General features: G+C 57.1%; 8 protein-coding genes across 8 annotated transcripts; 4 read left to right on the top strand and 4 right to left on the bottom strand.

The window, feature by feature from the left end:
* Window positions 1-157: 157 nt before the first annotated feature.
* Window positions 158-2,132, top strand: CCMA1212_005235 (uncharacterized protein; the record flags this gene model as incomplete). The annotated part of the gene is made up of 3 exons (XM_073702503.1): window positions 158-934; window positions 994-1,591; window positions 1,672-2,132. 3 exons carry the CDS (start codon window positions 158-160, stop codon window positions 2,130-2,132), a joined length of 1,836 nt encoding a protein of 611 aa, XP_073559005.1.
* Window positions 2,133-3,196: 1,064 nt separating this feature from the next.
* Window positions 3,197-6,541, top strand: CCMA1212_005234 (Transcription elongation factor SPT5; the record flags this gene model as incomplete). The annotated part of the gene is made up of 3 exons (XM_073702502.1): window positions 3,197-3,545; window positions 3,629-5,861; window positions 5,919-6,541. Exons 1-3 carry the CDS (start codon window positions 3,222-3,224, stop codon window positions 6,539-6,541), a joined length of 3,180 nt encoding a protein of 1,059 aa, XP_073559004.1. The 5' UTR covers window positions 3,197-3,221.
* Window positions 6,542-7,311: 770 nt separating this feature from the next.
* Window positions 7,312-7,680, top strand: CCMA1212_005233 (uncharacterized protein; the record flags this gene model as incomplete). The annotated part of the gene is made up of 2 exons (XM_073702501.1): window positions 7,312-7,507; window positions 7,619-7,680. 2 exons carry the CDS (start codon window positions 7,312-7,314, stop codon window positions 7,678-7,680), a joined length of 258 nt encoding a protein of 85 aa, XP_073559011.1.
* Window positions 7,681-7,977: 297 nt separating this feature from the next.
* On the bottom strand, window positions 7,978-9,918 carry CCMA1212_005232 (putative 4-coumarate-CoA ligase 2; the record flags this gene model as incomplete). The annotated part of the gene is made up of 4 exons (XM_073702500.1): window positions 7,978-8,236; window positions 8,328-8,431; window positions 8,480-9,507; window positions 9,603-9,918. The coding sequence occupies 4 exons, from the start codon at window positions 9,916-9,918 to the stop codon at window positions 7,978-7,980; spliced, it is 1,707 nt and encodes a 568-aa protein (XP_073559010.1).
* Window positions 9,919-12,036: 2,118 nt separating this feature from the next.
* On the bottom strand, window positions 12,037-12,387 carry CCMA1212_005231 (uncharacterized protein; the record flags this gene model as incomplete). Its single annotated transcript, XM_073702499.1, has 1 exon — window positions 12,037-12,387. The coding sequence occupies one exon, from the start codon at window positions 12,385-12,387 to the stop codon at window positions 12,037-12,039; it is 351 nt and encodes a 116-aa protein (XP_073559009.1).
* Window positions 12,388-14,563: 2,176 nt separating this feature from the next.
* On the bottom strand, window positions 14,564-15,490 carry CCMA1212_005230 (uncharacterized protein; the record flags this gene model as incomplete). Its single annotated transcript, XM_073702498.1, has 1 exon — window positions 14,564-15,490. One exon carries the CDS (start codon window positions 15,488-15,490, stop codon window positions 14,564-14,566), a length of 927 nt encoding a protein of 308 aa, XP_073559008.1.
* A 1,272-nt stretch (window positions 15,491-16,762) lies between these two features.
* CCMA1212_005228 (uncharacterized protein) lies at window positions 16,763-17,354 on the top strand (the record flags this gene model as incomplete). The annotated part of the gene is made up of 2 exons (XM_073702496.1): window positions 16,763-16,818; window positions 16,922-17,354. The coding sequence occupies 2 exons, from the start codon at window positions 16,763-16,765 to the stop codon at window positions 17,352-17,354; spliced, it is 489 nt and encodes a 162-aa protein (XP_073558672.1).
* On the bottom strand, window positions 16,908-17,294 carry CCMA1212_005229 (uncharacterized protein; the record flags this gene model as incomplete). Its single annotated transcript, XM_073702497.1, has 1 exon — window positions 16,908-17,294. One exon carries the CDS (start codon window positions 17,292-17,294, stop codon window positions 16,908-16,910), a length of 387 nt encoding a protein of 128 aa, XP_073558671.1.
* Window positions 17,355-18,202: the final 848 nt, after the last annotated feature.

The raw sequence follows: 18,202 nt of genomic DNA, 5'->3' as shown, positions 1-18,202 counted from the left end.
CTCTGACGAGCCTATCGCCATCCAGTCCCACGTCCCACGTCACGTCCCAACCGCCTCCCACCACAGAACCACCGACCACAGAACCACAGGCTCTGCCAAGCCAGTCGAGTTCGAGTCTGAACGCCCCCGGCCAGCCCCCAACCGCCAGCGAGGCACCATGAACCAATCACATCAGCTGCCTCCCCCGCGACGGCAGCAGTCGGCCACGGCTCCCTATGGCGCTCAGCTCGACGAACTGCACATGTCTGGCGTGAGCCCGCAGAGCCAGATGGCATCGCGAGACTACGCTCCCCAGATCAAGCTCGAGCAGTCGCCCGCCAGCCTGCAGAGCTCGGTGCCCAACGTGCTCCAGCCGGGTGGCATGACGCGCCCGCCCTTGTCGTCCAACTCGTCGTCGATGCATCCCGGCGCCGGCTCTGGCTCTGGTGCTGCTGCTGCTGCCTCTGCCTCCGCCGCTGCCTCTGCCTCTGGCCCGGCCTCAGCATCAGCCTCTGGCTCAGCGCCCGCACCCCATCCAGACTATCAATCGCTGCAGAAGCCCGTCCTCAACATGGCGCACACCTACTCGCGCTCCATCAGCTACGACACCCCGGCCTCGTCCTCGTCATACCACGCCTACACCCCCACCACGCCCAGCGGCTCGTCGTCGCAGTTCATCTCGCCCCAGGATGCAAAGTACGGCGCTCCGGGCGCCCAGCGCACCTTTTCCAACACGCCGCTGGGCCTCGCCGACATTCGGCCGCGCGCCGACTCGAGCATGTCCGACGGCGCGCCCGGCACGCTGGGCTACGAGCTCGCAAACACCCAGCCGGGCCCCAGCAACTACCTGGCCCCGTGGCCCATCTACGCCTTTGACTGGTGCAAGTGGACGCCCCGAGGGAACGGTGCCGGCAAGGTCGCCGTCGGCAGCTATCTGGAAGACGGCCACAACTTTGTAAGCCAGTGCCCGCCGTGGTTGAGCGTGGAAGATGCAAGCTGACGGGCCGATGCCAGATCCAAATCCTAGACAGCCAGGTCGTCCCGACGCCGCAGGATGTTTACCAGCCCGGCACATCCAAGTACAGTCTCGAGTTCTCAAAGGTGGCCGAGGCCACGCATTCGTATCCCGTTACGCGGCTGCTGTGGGAGCCGCCCTCGTCGCAGAAGCAGTCCACCGATCTCCTGGCGACTTCTGGTGACCACCTGCGGCTGTGGTCGTTGCCGTCCGAGACGTCGGCGAATCCAGGAAACACCATTACGCGCCCCCAGCGCGAATCGGCCGTCACCAAACTGACCCCCCTGGCGCTCCTTTCCAACTCCAAGACGCCCGATCACACGGCACCGCTGACGTCGCTCGACTGGAACACCGTTTCCCCCAGCCTCATCATCACCTCCAGCATTGACACCACCTGCACAATATGGGACATTCCGTCTCTGACGGCCAAGACGCAGCTAATTGCGCACGACAAGGAGGTCTACGACGTACGGTTCTGCGCCAAGAGTGTCGACGTCTTCGTGAGCTGCGGGCAGGACGGAAGCGTGCGCATGTTTGACTTGCGGAGCCTGGAGCACTCTACCATTATCTACGAGCCAACAGGTAAAGAGGACCGAGGTACGTCATCCATTACACCCTCAGAACGCACAGTTTATGCATGGAGAAACACGTTTGGTTACTGACTGGTTCGATGATAGAGTCCGGAGAGCGGATGAGCCCTACAACTGCCCAGCAGACTCTTTCGAACCCTCCCCCGCTCCTCCGACTAGCTACATCCCCCCATGATACCCATCTTCTAGCGACATTTGCCCAGGACTCAAACGTAATTCGCATTCTGGACGTTCGGCAGCCTGGCCAGGCTCTGCTCGAGCTTCGCGGACATTCTGGTCCCATCAACTGCATTGAGTGGTCTCCCTCACGGAGAGGGACGCTGGCTTCTGGAGCCGATGACTGCCAGGTGCTCCTGTGGGACCTCATGAGCGGATCGTCTATCAACGGCTCGCAGCAGCAGGAGAACCAGAGAAGCCCGGTTGCGTGCTGGGACTGTGAATACGAGATTGGAAATCTGGGCTGGGTACCGCACTTGCAGGGTACCGACGGCGGCGAGTGGCTCGGTGTCGGCGCAGGCCGAGGCGTCTGGGGCGTGAAGGTCACGTAAGAACCCCTTGGGCGGACAATTTGAGACGAGGTGAGACCCAACGAGAACTGTACAAATGATGCCTCATCTCTCTATGACGGAAAGAGAGAGCGCCTGTTCCGATTGATATAGACTTGGCTGTTCGGCGGAAAGGAGGGGCCATATATGTATCACCTACTTGGAGGGGTTTACCGGAGTTTTTTGTACCGATGGCTCTGGCTGCATGAGAATCAGCTACCACCTTGGAGTATGGGGGCGTGACGAGCAAACGATTGGAAGTCTGGTCCTATGGATATGGTGAAAAGGATGGGAAAGGGGGCGCGAAGCGGTTGTCATGTCATGCAGGTGTTCCTGTTTTCTACATTTTCTAGGTAGTTTATCGCAATTTGAAGCCGCGAGATTCTAGAAGACGGGCTTCGCGAATATAGCGAGCGGATGCATCTCTTGGATTGTCGTGCTGCCAGGAATGATTTGTTTGTTCAAGCGGCGGAGTTTGGTTTATGCTATGCCTCGTGGCGGTTGCAGGTTGAGGTTCATATCAACGACAGCTGGGGGTAGGTAAGCTTAGGCGGGATAACCGAGACATTTGACTTCCATGTTAAATGGACTCTGTCAATACTGATGAAAGTACCTTCTTTAGGTACCCAATTCGACGGTGAAATCAGAGTTGGCCCGACGAAGGGCGCTGCTTAACCAAGTCGCTGCGAGGTTAGCTTCATCGCCTCGGGTGTCGGCTTGGTCGTTTGAGGCTGTGGCTGTGAAAGAATTTCAACAGCAGCCGTAAGGCTTGAAATGAGAAGCCTCAAAAGAAGAGACGGTACCTTGCCTAAGTATACCGCTCAGAGATTGGCTATTCAATTTCTCAAGTTCCTTTTCCGCTTCTCTTCTTCATACTTCATATAATATTTACCTCCTCCCCTGACCTGATCCTCACTCCCGAGTCAGCCAAGCGCGTTTAGCCCGATAATTACCCGCGTCGGTCACTTGTCTTGGCTCTTGAAAGCGAAATCCTTCCTACCATCTCCACGCCTTCTCTTTCTTTCTTCCTTTCTTCAACTCTCCATCTACCATCGTACGGTGAACAGCACGCGTCTTTTTACCGTACTCAAGATGGCTTCCAACGATCGCGACCGCTTCGACGACTCCGAGGACGAGGAGGACTTCAACCCTGCGCCGGCCGACATGTCGGACGAGGAGGAGGCCAATGACGCCTCCAGCCGGGCGCGAGACAGCAGCCCCAATCGCCATCAGGAGGCTGACGATGATGAGGAGCCCACGCCTGCCAAGTCGCGCAGGGCTCGCGATGAGGATGAGGATGAAGAAGAAGAAGAAGAACAAGATGAGGAAGAAGAAGCGGATACACGTGGCCGCCATGACGATGACGACGAGGAGGAAGATGAAGAAGATGACGAGGATGAAGATGATGTTCAACATGTACGGCTGCCCTATCTGAAAACCCCTCACCCTGACGATGAGAGTGTTGTGGCGGTGAGGATGCTGACACTGGTGACCCCCAGGGCCATCGCAGAAAGCGCCAGCGCGATAGGCGGAACGCGTTCATCGATATCGAGGCCGAAGTCGATGACGAGGACGAGGGTGAGGACGACGAAAAGGATGGTGAGGAAATAGAAGACTTCATCATCGACAACGCCCACCCCGACGACCTGGTCGAGAGCTCACGACTGGACGATGACCGACGACACCGCGAGCTGGATCGCCGCCGCGAGTTGGAGTCGAGCATGGACGCCGAGAAGCAGGCCGAGATCCTGCGCCAGCGGTACGGCAATCGACGACCCGGCAAGAGCTTTGGCGACTCGGCCGTTGTGCCCAAGCGCCTTCTCCTCCCTAGTGTGGACGACCCCAGCATCTGGGCCGTGCGATGCAAGGAAGGCAAGGAGCGAGAAGTCGTCCTCTCCATCATGAAGCGGGTGGACGAGCGAAGGGGCACAAAGGACGAGCTGGCCATTACTGCGGCTTTTGAGCGCGGCGGCCCAGACTCCGTCATGAAGAGTTTCGTCTACGTCGAGACCCAGAGGCAGACGGATATCCTCGTTGCTCTCGATGGCATCCTCAATGTCTACCCCCACTCCAAGCTGACGCTGGTGGACATCAAAGACATGCCCGAACTGCTGCGCGTCACCAAGACGCCGACGCTGGAGCCGGGCGCCTGGGTGAGGCTGCGCAAGCCGGCCAAGCACAATGGAGACCTGGCTCAGGTCATTGATGTCACCGAGAACGGCCTGGAGGCGAGAGTCCGCTTCATTCCCAGGCTCGACTACGGCATGCGCGACGAGGCGCTCTCTGCCGTGACTGCGGATGGGAAGCGCAAGAGGGCCCCGGGAATGGGCCCGCGACCGCCGCAGAGGCTCTTTAGCGAGGTGGAGGCGCGAAAGCGTCATCCGCGCCACATCCAAGGCAACCCGACGACCAATACCTGGACATACATGGGCGAGGAGTTTGAAAACGGCTTCCAGGTCAAGGACGTCAAGATCCAGCAGCTCGTGGTCACGGACGTCAACCCGTCGCTGGAGGAGGTGACGCGCTTCGCCAGCGGTGCCGACGATGGCACCGAGAACCTGGACCTCAAGGCCCTGGCGGCCAGCTTGAAGGACAGCAACACGCTCGTCACGTACCTGCCCGGCGACATCATTGAGGTGTACGCTGGAGAGCAGAGAGGCGTCGTGGGCAAGGCGACCAACGTGCAGGGCGACATTGTCACCATGTTCGTCACGGAGGGCGACCTCAAGGGCCAGAGCATCGAGGTGCCCATCAAGGGCCTCCGCAAGCGCTTCAAGATTGGCGACCACGTCAAGGTGATTGGCGGCAGCAAGTTCCAGGACGAGGTCGGCACGGTGGTCAAGATCTCCGAGGACCGCGTCACGCTCCTGACGGACCACACCAACAACGAGGTGACTGTCTTTAGCAAGGATTTGCGCGAGGCCAGCGACATTGGCGGACAGGGATCGCTCGGCCAGTACGAGCTCCACGACCTTGTGCAGCTGGATCCCACGACGGTCGGCTGCATCGTCAAGGTGGACCGGGAGTCGCTGGTTGTGCTGGACCAGTTCGGAGACACCCGCCAAGTGATGCCGTCTCAGATCCCCAACAAGCTGCCCAAGAGGAAGCAGGCGGTTGCCGCCGACCGGGAGGGCTCGGAAATCCGCCTGGACGACGTGGTGAAGGAGTTTTCCGGACAGCAGCGCCAGGGCAAGATTATCCACATCCACCGCTCGTACGTGTTTCTGCACACGCACGCCACGAACGAGAACGCGGGTGTCTTTGTCACCAAGGCGAGCATGGTTAACACGATCGCCGCTAAGGGAGGCCGTGTCAACGCAGCAGCGTCGGGGCCTGACTTGTCCACCATGAACCCGGCCCTCAAGATTCACAAGAACGGCACCGAAAACAAGCCGATCGCCAAGACGTTTGGCCGGGACCGTGCCATCAACCAGACCGTCATCATCAAGAAGGGATACTACAAGGGCCTCTTGGGCATCGTCAAGGACACGACAGATACGCACGCCCGCGTCGAGTTGCATACGAAGAACAAGACGATTACGCTTCCCAAGGACTCGCTCAGCTACAAGGACAAGATCACGGGCACGACCATCGACATCAATGGCAGAGGACGACCGGCGCCGGGTGGGGCAGGGCGTGGCTTCGGGGACAGAGTCCCTGGCTGGCAAGCAGGATCCCGCACGCCGATGGGCTCTGGAGGCTCAGACCGCGTCCCCGCTTGGGGTTCACGAAGTAAGTTGTCATGTACATTCATCTTCTTCTCCTCGTCTCGTACTAACATGGACCTAGCTCCTGCGGCAGGTGGTCGGACACCAGCATGGAAGGGCCAGGACTACTCTGGATCGCGGACGCCGGCTTGGGCCGACGGATCGAGGACTGTCAACCCGTATGACGGAAGCCGGACAGCCTACGGTTCGGGCTCACGCACGCCCGCCTGGCAAGCTGGTGCTAGAACCCCAGCGGCAGGCGACGCGTTCGGGGCCGGCTCACGCACCCCGGCATACGCCGGTGGAGGCGACAGCTGGAATTCCGGTTCCAAGACGCCGGCCTGGGGCGTTTCGGCGCCGACGCCTGGGGCCAGCGGCAACGACTCCTGGGGCTACACGCCAGCGGCGACGTCGTCTGTCGCCTACGACGCACCGACTCCTGGTGGTGCCATGTCGGCCCCTACCCCTGGTGCCCTGAGCGCGCCCACGCCCGGTGCCTACAACGCGCCCACCCCTGGAGTCGGAGCGCCGACTCCTGCCGGCGGCTGGCAAGGCGGATGGGGAGGCCCGGACTCGGCACCGACACCGGCGGCTGGTGCTCCCACGCCGTCTGCTGGCTACGGCGGCTACTCGGCACCAACGCCTGCAGCTTACGCGCCGGAAACGCCTGCGGCTAGTGGTCCGAGGTACACGGATGATGATTGAGTGCGCAGAGCAAAAAGGACTGGTTTGGTGATTTCGACATGGTGAACTGGCGTTTTGGGATCCAAGTTTGTAATAATACTGAAGAATGAGGGGCATCCAGAGACAAAATCCAACGACGTTAGGGAAGCGCGTGGCTGTTGAGAATAACAAAAAGTAGATGGGGAAATAGCTACGCTTTTGATGAGGAATCTTGTATCGACACTTTGCCTATGTTGTGCGATTCGACTCGAGTGTGATTTTCCCGTCGTGGTGATGCTTCGTAGATTTTCAATGTGGATTACGGATCAGCCTTGGCCCGAGTTTCGGCCGAAGGATGAGAAAAAGTCTGGAGCCGAGCTCGTCAAGTTGGAACTGCTCATCATCAACCCCGTCATTAGTCGGCCTCACACCCAGTCGGACCAATTGCAAGCCAGGAGAAGGATAAACAAGAAAGCAATCAAGGGGATCACGAATTAAATTGAGAGGGAAAGATACACCACAGCCAGAAAATGTTTCGCTCGCGGATACGCAGTCGCCTGCTAGAGCGGTACTACGGACAACTTTTCCGACGGATGGGCGACGACGGGCGGACGGCGATGACGAGGAGGTCATATGCGACGGCGAAGAGCTCTTTGAACAAGGGTCCTTCTGCTGGATCGCCTTCTCCACGAATCACCTCCCCTTCAGCATCGCAGACAACGGCGTCACCCACCTCGACAGGTCCCTCGAGAGCGGGCGCAGGACAAGGAGGAGGGGAAGGAAAAGAAGCAGCGGCCCTGCGGACGGCGGAAATGCGCGAGTCGGCGCTCCGCGCGGCCCGTCTGCGGCGTCTGGCGCAGCGGCAGGACAGGCTCGCGGAGGAGGACAAGGCTCAGGAGGAGAAGAGGGAGTATAAGAGGCGGTATGACGGGGCGGCGAGGAGGTGGGTGTCGACGATTATTGCGTTGCCGATATTGTTTGTTACGAGTTATTATTTGTTTGATCGACGTGAGTTGTTGCCCTCCTTTTCTTCGTTCTTTTTTTTTTTTTTTTTTTTTTTTTTTGTTCTTTTTTTTTTTTTTTTTTTTCTTTTTTTTGGCTGACTTTGTGTGATTGTAGTGGTTCTGGGCAAAAAGCCAAAGAGTTTGGAAAAGTACCGGGAGAAGGCGGATCGAGATTGAGTGAGGTGAAAGTTGGGGTGTGAGATGCATCTTCTTTTGAGAGGCTGTTGAGGGCTATGGATGAAGGTGTACAATGAATGGCGGTTTGCCGGTTTGAAAAGATAAGTCTGCAACAAGTCTACAGAGTTGAGCATCCTCGGGCTGTCAAGAATGTTGGATGACCAGTCTATGGCTGTATTACCTGTATCCTCTCTCCATGTCTACGTAATACAAGGCTCTGCTCATATGCAACTCTATCCAAAACACCATACAAAAAGAACCCCCCTTACCCCCAAAGAAAACACAAGAGCACGTATCCTACAGCCTCGCCCTCACCGGCGCAGTTCCATTCTTCACCATCTCCTCCGCATCCCTCCTCGACCACTGCCTCACCACCTTGCGGATGATCTTGCCGCTCGCCAGCTTGGGCACCTCGTCGATGAAGACGACGCCCCCGACGAGCCGCTTGTGCTTGGCCACCCGCGCGGCCGTCCAGTCCTGGATGTCCTTGGGCGAGACCTTGCCCTTGGAGGCGGGCTGGAGGACGACGTAGGCGCGGGGCCATTCGTCTTCGGCGCTGTTGAATGTTTTTGTTAGTCGTGTGTGTGTGTGTGTGTGTCTCCGTGTTGTACGGATGGTTGTGGATGGAGAAAGGGGGGAGAGCGTACAATCTAATGTCTACAACGGCGGCGTCGGCAATGTGCTCGTTTTCGAGGAGCGCGGCCTCGAGTTCTGCTGGGGCGACTTGCAGGCCGTTGACCTTGATGAGCTCCTATATAGCCCGATTAGCAAAAAAAAAAAATGGGAGCAAACCCCTGACACTCAAGTTTGCACTCGCCTTTTTCCGATCCACAATCGAAAACAGACCCTCGCTGTTGACGACAGCAATATCCCCCGTCCGGAACCAGCCCTCGTCGTCCAGGCACTCTTTCGTCGCCGCCTCGTTCCGCCAGTACCCCAGACACACATTCGGCCCCCGTATGAAGAGCTCGCCGGGCTCTCCCTCGCCCACCTCGTTGCCCTCGTCGTCGAGCAGCTTGCACTCGCAGTTGGGCAGCAGCCGCCCCACGGAGCCCAGGTTGTCGCCGTCGAGGCCCTCGGCAAAGGTGATGCCGCTGCACGTCAGCTCCGTCATGCCGTAGCCCTGCGTGATGCGGAAGCCAAACTTGTCCTGGCACAGCATCTGCAGCTCGCGCGACAGGGGCGCGGCGCCGCACATGAGGTGCCGCACGCTCGACAGGTCGTAGCGCGCCGTCTCGGGCCGCTTGGCCAGCATGACGACGATGGGCGGCGCGACCTGCAGCTGCGTGATGCCGTACCGCTGGATGGCCCGCAAGAAGTCCTCGTACTGGAACTTGGGCAGCACGTAGATGGGCGTCAGCGTCTTGGCCGCCATCAGGCAGGCGTACAGCTGCCCGTAGGCGTGGTACAGCGGCAGCAGGCCGATCCAGCGGTTGCGCGGCTGCGCGTCCCACGAGGGCTTGCGGTGGGCGTGGCGCAGGTGGATGGCCTGCTCGACGTTGGCGACGAGGCTCGCGTGCGGCACGCAGACGCCCTTGGGGAGCCCCGTCGTGCCGGAGCTGAAGTTGATGGTGGCCACGGTGCTGCGGGCCTCTGACGGCGTCAGGGCCGGCCACTCCCAGTCGTAGGCCTCTTCGTAGGGGGCCAGCATGGCCTTCCAGTCGGGGACGCCGTCCTGCGGCGGGAGGATGCCGGGCGAGTCGGAGAACTGGAAGATGCGGGCCTTGGGGACGTTTGCCTTTGCGGCGGCCTCGAGGATCTTGGCGAGGACGGAGGGATGGGCGAGGACGGCTTTTGCCTCTGTGTTTGCGAGCTGGTGGCTGAGCTCTGTTGAAGCAAGTCGTGATAGGCACCTGATGTCAGTTCAACCCCCTCGTATAACTGAAGATGTAGGTATATCGGGAGAGTTTGTCACCACCCACCCGCAACGGTAAAGACCGGATTGGCACCGCTAAAGATGCACCCCGACCCCGTGATGCCCAGATACGCAACCGGCACCAAGATGTGGTTGGGCGTGCATATCATGACGACGTCGCCTCGCCTCACGCCCAGGCGCTGCAGGCCCAGCCCCAGGCGGCGGATCCATTGCACCAGCTGGTGCGGCGACAGGCTCCTGCTGGGGTCATTTGCGTCGAACCAGATGGGCTCGTGCGAGAGCGTGGCGCCGTTGCCGAAGAGGTACGTGAGGACGTTTGTCTGGGGGATGTCGAGGGGCTGGTATAGGGATTTGATGGGCATCGTGGGCGGGTTTGTGATGAGATGAGAGAGAGGGGAGGGTGAGGTTTGACGAGCAAAAGAGGTCTAGACTACAGTAGAGGAGAGGGCGTGTAATTCATGTCAATGGTTTGATTGAAGGAGTGAAAGAAAAAGTGAAAAGATCTTTTATATAATGAGTGAATGGATCATCAACCTCGCTTTTCCCCTCTCCAACATTGTCCGCGGGAAAATGAAAAAGGAACCTCGGTTGCCTCTATTTTAGGGGGGGGGGGAACTTGGGACGAGCAAGTTGTGTGTGTGTGTGTGAGTCTACAAGAGCTAGAGGGTGAGGATCTTAGTGGGTGGGATTTTTGCTTGCGTGCCCATTGGCTGGCTAATCAGTGCCGGAGCCGAGCGGGTTTTATTTGCATTGCTGGGAAAAAAAGAGCCGAGAAAAATCTGGGGTAGTAGATGAAAGAGGTGAAGAAAGCAGATACCGAAGCTGAAGAGGTGTGGTAGGAGGAAGCGGAAAGGGGGGGAAAGGATTGAATGGCAAATTGCAGGAGAAGAAGGGATAAGCTGATCTGATTCAGCTCAAAAGCTTCTTTGCTCCGTCACTTCAGTCGTCTCACTTGTTCTGTTGGGCCTCATCTTAGGGAGCGGCCGTTCGCTGTCGACCTGCATAAGGGCCTTGGATGAACAGAGCACATACACTAGGTAGGGACGATGCATCATCTTGCGTCTCGTGCTTTGATTCATTGGTGATAGCGTCACTGAATCTATTTTCCAAATGAACAGGGTTCATCATGGCACATGTAGGGTAGGTAGGTAGGTATACAGAGCTTGATGCGCCAGCCGTTGTCGAGTCATAGAAAAGGTACAAATTCCTCAGACCAGGCTTCACTCATACAACTTCATCTAGTATATGTAGAAAAAGACTCGACAAGCCCAAGTTCGTTGCATATACATAAAGCAGATGCAGTGGCCTCTCAGCGTTCCGTAACTCAGCTCAGCCCTCATCTGCCGTTGTAACCTCCGCCGAAGATGGACATACTAGCGACTGGGTAAAGGAAAATACATCAATGAAACCTCTTTAGAGGAGATAGAAAAGAAATGAAAAGAACGAGAAAGACAAAAATTCCCAAGACGAAGCCATATATCGTCTTATAGCCTTCTCTCCTCCTGTCTGCTCCACTCCACATCTTCTCTTCTTCTCGCTTGACTGCATTTGCCGCCTCGCTATCAGCGAAAAAAAAAAAAAAAGGCCTTTGTAACTGGCGCTGCTGCTGGTCAAGGTAGGCCTGAAGTCATGGTTCCAAAATACATATCAACCAGCTTCAAAAACCGAATATTTCGTTGTTAAACCCTTGACACTACACATGCACTCGGCGTCACCAAGGCAGACCGAGCCACGAGCATACTAGTCAAACCATCCTCCGCCTTGGTCAGTGTTTGGCCGTACTCCCGTGAATTTCTGTCAGAAGAAGGAAGCTCACTACCATGGAGGACCAAGAGTGAAACTGTGCATGGCAATACTCGGCTGGTCTCCCCATCCTCCATCATATCCTTTGACTTACACTATGGGTCTGGTCTGTGACAGGCATCTCGGTGCGAGATGACAAGTGGCGCCATCGTCGGCGTCTCCTCTCTAGATGATTGCTTTGCCAGGAAGGTCCTCGAGTCATTCTTCCAGGCCAAAAGCCTAGCTATATTAACCAGATGAGCTCAACAATCTACCCCCCTTGATCATTCTGTTGTTGCCTTGCAAGCTGTTCGAGTCATTGCTCAGTGTGAGACTGGCTGATTATGCTCTGGCCATTAGTACTGACGTAGATGGGCATCTTCAGAGCTTTCACAGCAGGCAAGACAATATCACAGCTGTAGGACAGGATTAAGTGTTTAACAGATTGTATTTGATTCCTGCTCCGCTCAAAGAGACGAAGTGTACAGGGGCATAAAATCAATCGGTTGACCAACGCCATGGCGAGCCCGCTTCCACAGGCTCCAGCCATCCCAACCACCGCTTCGCCCGGACCTATACAGCCAGCATAGACTTGAGCAACGACGACGACAACAATGACAACGACAACGACAACATAGCATATACAAAGGAAAGATATATAAAGTGAGAGTATATAAAGGGCGAGTCTCATCAGAGCCTCACGTCTCGCTAGGCTTGGGCCCCGAGAAGCGCGCAATCGACTTCTGGATGCCCCTCTCCATGCCCTTGGCCATCCTCTCGAGCGGCAGCCGCTCGTCCAGGTTCTTGACGGCCTTTGAAATGGGCGGCTCGATGCGCTGGGCGGTGCGCTCGGCGGGGCTGGTGAAGTAGTTGATGTTGCGCTCCCAGCGCGGCGCCCACTTGGTCGTCTGGCGCGCCATGCGCTCCTCGGCGCCGGGCATGGCCATGTACAGGGGCGCCAGGACGCCGACGCCGGCGGCGCTGATGCAGAAGATTTCGACGGGCTTGGCCTTGGGGAGACGGGGGACGCGGGGGACGCGGGGAGCCATGTTGATGATGGTTGATGTGTTGGTGTCGATGGAGATGAGGAGGCGTTTAGTTGGAGAGTGTCGAGTCTTGTTTGTTCTGTTGATGCCCGATTAGAGTCTGAGATGGCTGGATTGTGGCAAAGTAGGAGAAGAGAGGGAAAGGGACGTACCAATGAAGACGACTGATGAAGTGATTCACAGTCGCGAGTAGTTGTTGATGAGGAGTGTCTGGGTGTCGATGATGATGATGGTGATGATGCCGATGCTAAGGATGAGGAGGCGGAGGCAAAGAAGGAACAATAGCAAGAGGACAACAGAACCGCACTTGGCCTTATATACCCAATGCCCAATCGCCCCAGGTTCCTTCCCTCTCTTCCCCCTCCGCCAGGGATGACACCACCCTCACGCGGTCAGAAGCAAGGCAGCCACGACGCAGTACCTCGCGCCCAAGTAAACGGCAGGCGGGGACTATTGGCAGAAACTCTGGGGTGAAGAGGGCACAGGTATCAGCAAGCGACGGCATGTACCTACCAGGTACTCGTCCTGCCTGGAGTGAAACTGGGCGACAGCTGCTGCGTGCGGAGAAACTTGCCTGCAAGGTCCTGGGGTACGAAGGGGCTGTATGGGCGACAGGGCGACACCGCAGGTACTCTTCCGCCGGACGATACCTGTGAGAGATGCCGTACAGTGTGTGTGTGTGTGCTGTTTCTCTTCGTAAAACAGGTGCACAATAGCGGCAAGCCACCCCAGAAACCGCATGCATCAACAACCACACCACTTTTTTGCCTTTTCTTCTCCTCATCAGCCGGGGGGGGTTGCATTGCAATCCTGCTAACACTCAGTGGACAATGGCAGCAGAAAACCCCCAGACGTGCCTGGGCATTACCCCAAGCGGACGCATCGCCAGCCTCACTCTTCCTCAGCTGATTCTCTTTCCTTGATATCACCATCCCGTTTCTTTTGGTGTTTTTGATGCTGCGTCCATCAACTGTTAGTCCATGGCTGCCAGACCCGCCCCCAGACTGGCGCTACTCGGATGCTGTGGATTCGTGGGTATTCAATGCTGGAGCCTGGCCCACTTCCCCAGACGGCACACCGATCCTCCAACTGCTGTCTGCTTCGTTCTCCACCAGAATCGCCCGGCTCGTCTCCTCCGCCTCTCTCCATTCTGGTCCTCACATACCATCCATCTTACCCGCCAGTCCCAGTGCTGGCCTCGTTGCTGCAGTTCTCTCACAAAGCGGTGCCTCTTTACACTCACCTATGCCGCACAGAATAGACAACTGCGAAGCGGCGTACCATCGAGCCAAGTCGGTAATTGAAACAATGGAAATCCACTCATCAAATCCAGCACCAAGAAAAGGCCCTGATTGACAGCCAATCCTGCAATAACCCCTCAAGCAATTCCAACATTGCGCCACTCAACTCACCCATCCATCAGAAAACCCTCCAGGCCAGGCCAGGCCACGACAGCTAGCTCGTTTCCCCGTCCTGTCTGCTGGTGGCGACATGGTTGGGGTTCGCGAGACACGGAGACGAGTGAGCGAGCGGGAGAGCAGAGCCCCCGTGATTGGACCAGCAGCAGAGACGCGTGTACCGCTTGGCAAGGTACTGCCTTACCGAGGGTACATTGGCCGCCGTATTGGGCATGTACTGCATGTGCTTGGACGTGTATCCCTTTTCTAACACTGTACGAGTCCGGCTCGGGACATCATTGCTTGAAATTGTGCTTGTTTCAATTGCATTTGTTTGCAAGGGGAATTGCAAGGCCGGGGGGAGGCAAGAATACGGAGAATTGCTCGATGAGATATGCCCTGATGGAGGTATCGCTTACAAGTTACACAAGATGAAAGCATTCATCTAGTTGTAAAAAGAAAGCACTCCGTCGTACTCGTCTTGCAGGGTATTCATTTGCATCTGAAGAGCAATTTAGACAATAGTAGGGTAGGTAGGTCTTATTTCCAAATCCCAAACCATAACCCGCAGCAAAGAGCTTCCTGTCTATGAAAAGACAATATCAAATAGTAAGCTGTCGATTCCACTCTGTTCCAACCATCCCCAGCCAGATGGGGGTTTCATCCTAACAAAAGAGAATCCATATGTATCATGGAGTATCATGTCCCCCTTCCTTTCCAGTCCAATCTGGCCACAGCATCAAAGCAACTCCCCAATACTCTCCAAACCCCTCAACGCTGCCCTACTTCCTCGCATGCAGCAAAACGCTCACCTTGACATCAAACTTGAGCCCATCATCGGGCGACCCCCGTAGCTCCTGCTTCCGCCGCCTCTTGTTCAGCCCAAACACCTCCTTGGCCGCGGTGCACGCGGACCTCCTCATCTGCAGCTTCTCAATCGCCGCCGCGCCCGAGACGTACGCGTGCGCCTCGTCTCTGCCCGAGTACGTCCCCGTGTGGAGGAACGCCGCGCGGACGTGCTCCTTCTTCGTCCTCACGACGTATCCCTTGGCCACCTTGACGGACACGCTGCCATCCGGATTGGTCCTCTCGACAAACCTTGGCCGCAGCGGCTCGTCCCGCGACTCGCATACTATGTACAGCCGCTTCAGCCCGCTGAACCAGGAGCAGTGGTTGCCCAGGCCAAACGACGCAAAGACGAGGTGCGTCGGCGCGTTGTCGGGCCAGCCCTGGTCGGTCGGCGCGAGCTCCATGGCCATGTTCTGAATCTGCAACATCCACGCCGGACGCTGGTCTGCGTCACCGTCGCCGTCTGCGCCCTCCTCAAAGCGGCCCACCTGCCACCACTTGATGGACAGGGAGACGAACTGCCTCCTGAGCACCTCCCAGACGAAGCAGATGATGTCCTTGGCGGCGTGGAAGCGCAGGACGCCGCGCTTTCTGCTCTTCTGGCCGAGCACGGGCATCACGTTGGGCAGTAGCCAGCGCAGGATGATGGCTCGCTCCGCGCGGTTGACGGCGAGGGCGGCGCGGGCGGGCTTCGTGGACTGGACGAGGGTGCGGGAGGCCTGGACCTGCATGCTGGGCGTCGGGGTGACGGCAAAGATGCGGTGCACGCTGGGGGTGATGACGTGCTCCCATATCTGGAGGCGGATCTCCGTGGGGAGGCTGCTGAAGGTGAGAGCCTCTTTCTTCTCAGGGGTCGGCATTGGGTGGGTTGGGGCGGGTGATTCGTGCGTGTCTGTGTATCTTGGTGAGAAGCAGATGCCGCAGCTTGGAGGTGCTTATGATTGTGAACGGCGTTGGATTGGCTTTACCGCGTGGATGTGTGAGTGCATGTGGGAGATGAGTTTGGAAAGGGAAGAGGGAGGAAGAAGAAGAATAAGGTAGGGCACCTCAGTAAACACCAGAGGGGAGCCAAGCGTAAACCGCTGCAGGCACCCCGCAGCTGGCAGCTGTTGCACAGGTGCTTACCTTTAAGGCACGGGTTCGCTGAAAGCAAATCTCAGCCACTTCTTGACCCGCCTCATCAGGTGTCAAGCGAGATATCGCGCAGACATTGATGCCAATTTGGTAGAGGTGTCCGTACGTACCTTGGGCCTCCATGCGTTGTGGGCAACACTTGGTACAAACCGAGAGATGCTCGTGAATCCCGCCGTTCAAGGTACAGCATCTCGAGCGTCCTATCGCCGTCACGGATCGATCCTCTGCGTCTCTCGCCGTCACGGATCGATCCTCTGCGTCTCTCCCCCCCCCCCCAAGGAAAGCGGTATGGCTGTCGTTGATCACTTGCCTTTCTAAATCTGTTACAACAAAACTTATGTACACCACGGCAAAGCCGCTCCATCTGGTAAACGAGGTTTCTCGGAGCGCATCGTCTACAACGCCTCATACTTTCACCATTTGGGAAGCCTCGCTTATCTGGGAGAATCCTCTTTGCCGACGCACAGCGCCCACAACTTGACTTCTGAACATGGATCGATCTTTGAAAGTTTCCCCGTCTATGCCCTTTGTGCCCTTCTGGCTTCAGGCGATCTCCCAAGAAGGAATCCGCCTTTGATATAACGGTCCATAGCCTCGGACTGATTCCTGAATCTTCGAGGCTCGCCTCAACTCTGCGATTCCCAGTACGGACAATCAAGTTGACAGAGTTCAGGGCTATGATACTGAGCTTGCGTCCTTCCAGATAAGCTTAAAACTCTGCCTGTCACTACGTTGAAGCCATGGTTGACAAGGAAGTCTTCTGCCCTCTGGGCTTTGGCTTTTGTATACATTGCTGGCATTTCCCTCGCAAGCTTCGTCCTGTCTTCTTCGATTTCTGCACCATTCATCTTCATACGCAACAGCAAGTACAAGCAAAACGCTTTCAGACAACCAACCGCTTAGACTCGTCTTGCCTGCTTGCCGTTGCTTCATCTCTTCAACTTTCTCGCTTCTCGTCTTCTTCTCTTCTGTCTCTTTCCGCCAGCCATTCCAACACAATGGCTCCCCACGCTCTTGTCGCCTCCCGGAGCCTCCTAGACTTGGGTCCGGAGGAGTTGGGTGTCATCTACACCCTGGACGGCGCGGGAACAACCCCATGGCCACCATCTCCATGACCGATGACGACAGCCCTAAGGTCAAAGGCTACGTCGTTGCAGGCGACTGGTCGTCTGCCTCGCCGGGATCGCCATCGTCGCCGTCTACCTCTGCATCAAAAGACGACGCGAAGAAGGAAGAGACGCACTTCGCAACCGCCCTCCCACCCCCATCGCCAGGGCCAGGCTCAGCTCCGACAATGAGGAGACGGAGAATCCTCCCATCCCCCTCGTCGAGCTCCCCGCCGCCGCCAGGATTGCCGGAAAGCGTGCGCCCGCGAACACTGAGGCGCGCAGACCTGGCTGCCTTTCGGGCATGGAAGTCGCCAAGCCGTTGCAGATCCCTTTCTTGGACACGGTCGTTGAGGCGGCGAGCAGCGAGGAACGTGTCTGCCAGAATGGAGCTGGTGACCATGTTGAGGAGGACGCCGGCCATCACCTTGACAAGGAGGACAATGGCAAGTTTGCTGAGGTCAAGCGCCGAGGGGAATCTTAAACGTTTCCAGTGGTTGGAGCGTGGACATGTTCGGCTTCCTTGTGTGGTGCTGGATCATGGATTTTGTGGTTTAATATCTGCGTTTTGAGATTTGGAGATATGTCCTGTGGTTGTGAGGATTGGAAAATCAGGGGCGCGGGATCGGTTTTGATGGATACCTACCTAGTTTGTACAGATAGTCAATTGAATCGACTATTGTTGGATTCAACTCTTGCGCATCCATTGTGAAGTCATCGTTGTTGTTGGCTGAGTGCCGTAGCTTTGCTCATCTGTGCCTTCTGGTTTGTAAGTACATGTATCTCGTAGCCACCAGGTTAAGTGAGGCTCCTCAACTGTGTATATGTAAGTACACATTCCACCACGCACAGCTGCCGAATACGAAACATTCGATGCGTCCATCAAGCGGAACGTCGCCAACGGCTCGTCGGCGGCATCGAGCACTTTCCTGTGCAACGCAACGACGGCCCGGCGACCGACGACCCGAAGCTGGGCGCCCGACAGCCGAGAGTTGGCGGGCTGCGAGATGAGGCTAATGTAGGTCGAGATGCACGCCGGCAGTGGGCGGACTTGGCTGGGGACTCAGTCGGTGGTGTGCCTGTTGGTAATACTGCCAGAGAAGAAGGGTGAGGGAGGAGATGGACATCCAGGCACGGACTGAGCAGAGGAGGTGATGGCTCGCTGAGGGACGAGTACTTGAGATGGAAGACATCCAATGTACGACGTCTGATCTGATGCTGGTGATACCGACAGTTGAGCTCAAGAACATCGGCCAACCCAAACAAACATAAACCTGCATTCGACCCTGCAGGCCCCCCCTTTGACCTGACAGCTGAAGCTGGAGGGAGACA

The sequence above is a fragment of the Trichoderma ghanense genome (assembly GCF_004382785.1).
Source record: "Trichoderma ghanense strain CCMA-1212 chromosome Unknown scaffold_5, whole genome shotgun sequence".
Taxonomy (NCBI): Eukaryota; Fungi; Ascomycota; class Sordariomycetes; order Hypocreales; family Hypocreaceae; genus Trichoderma; species Trichoderma ghanense.
This window is presented reverse-complemented; position numbering and strand designations above follow the sequence as displayed.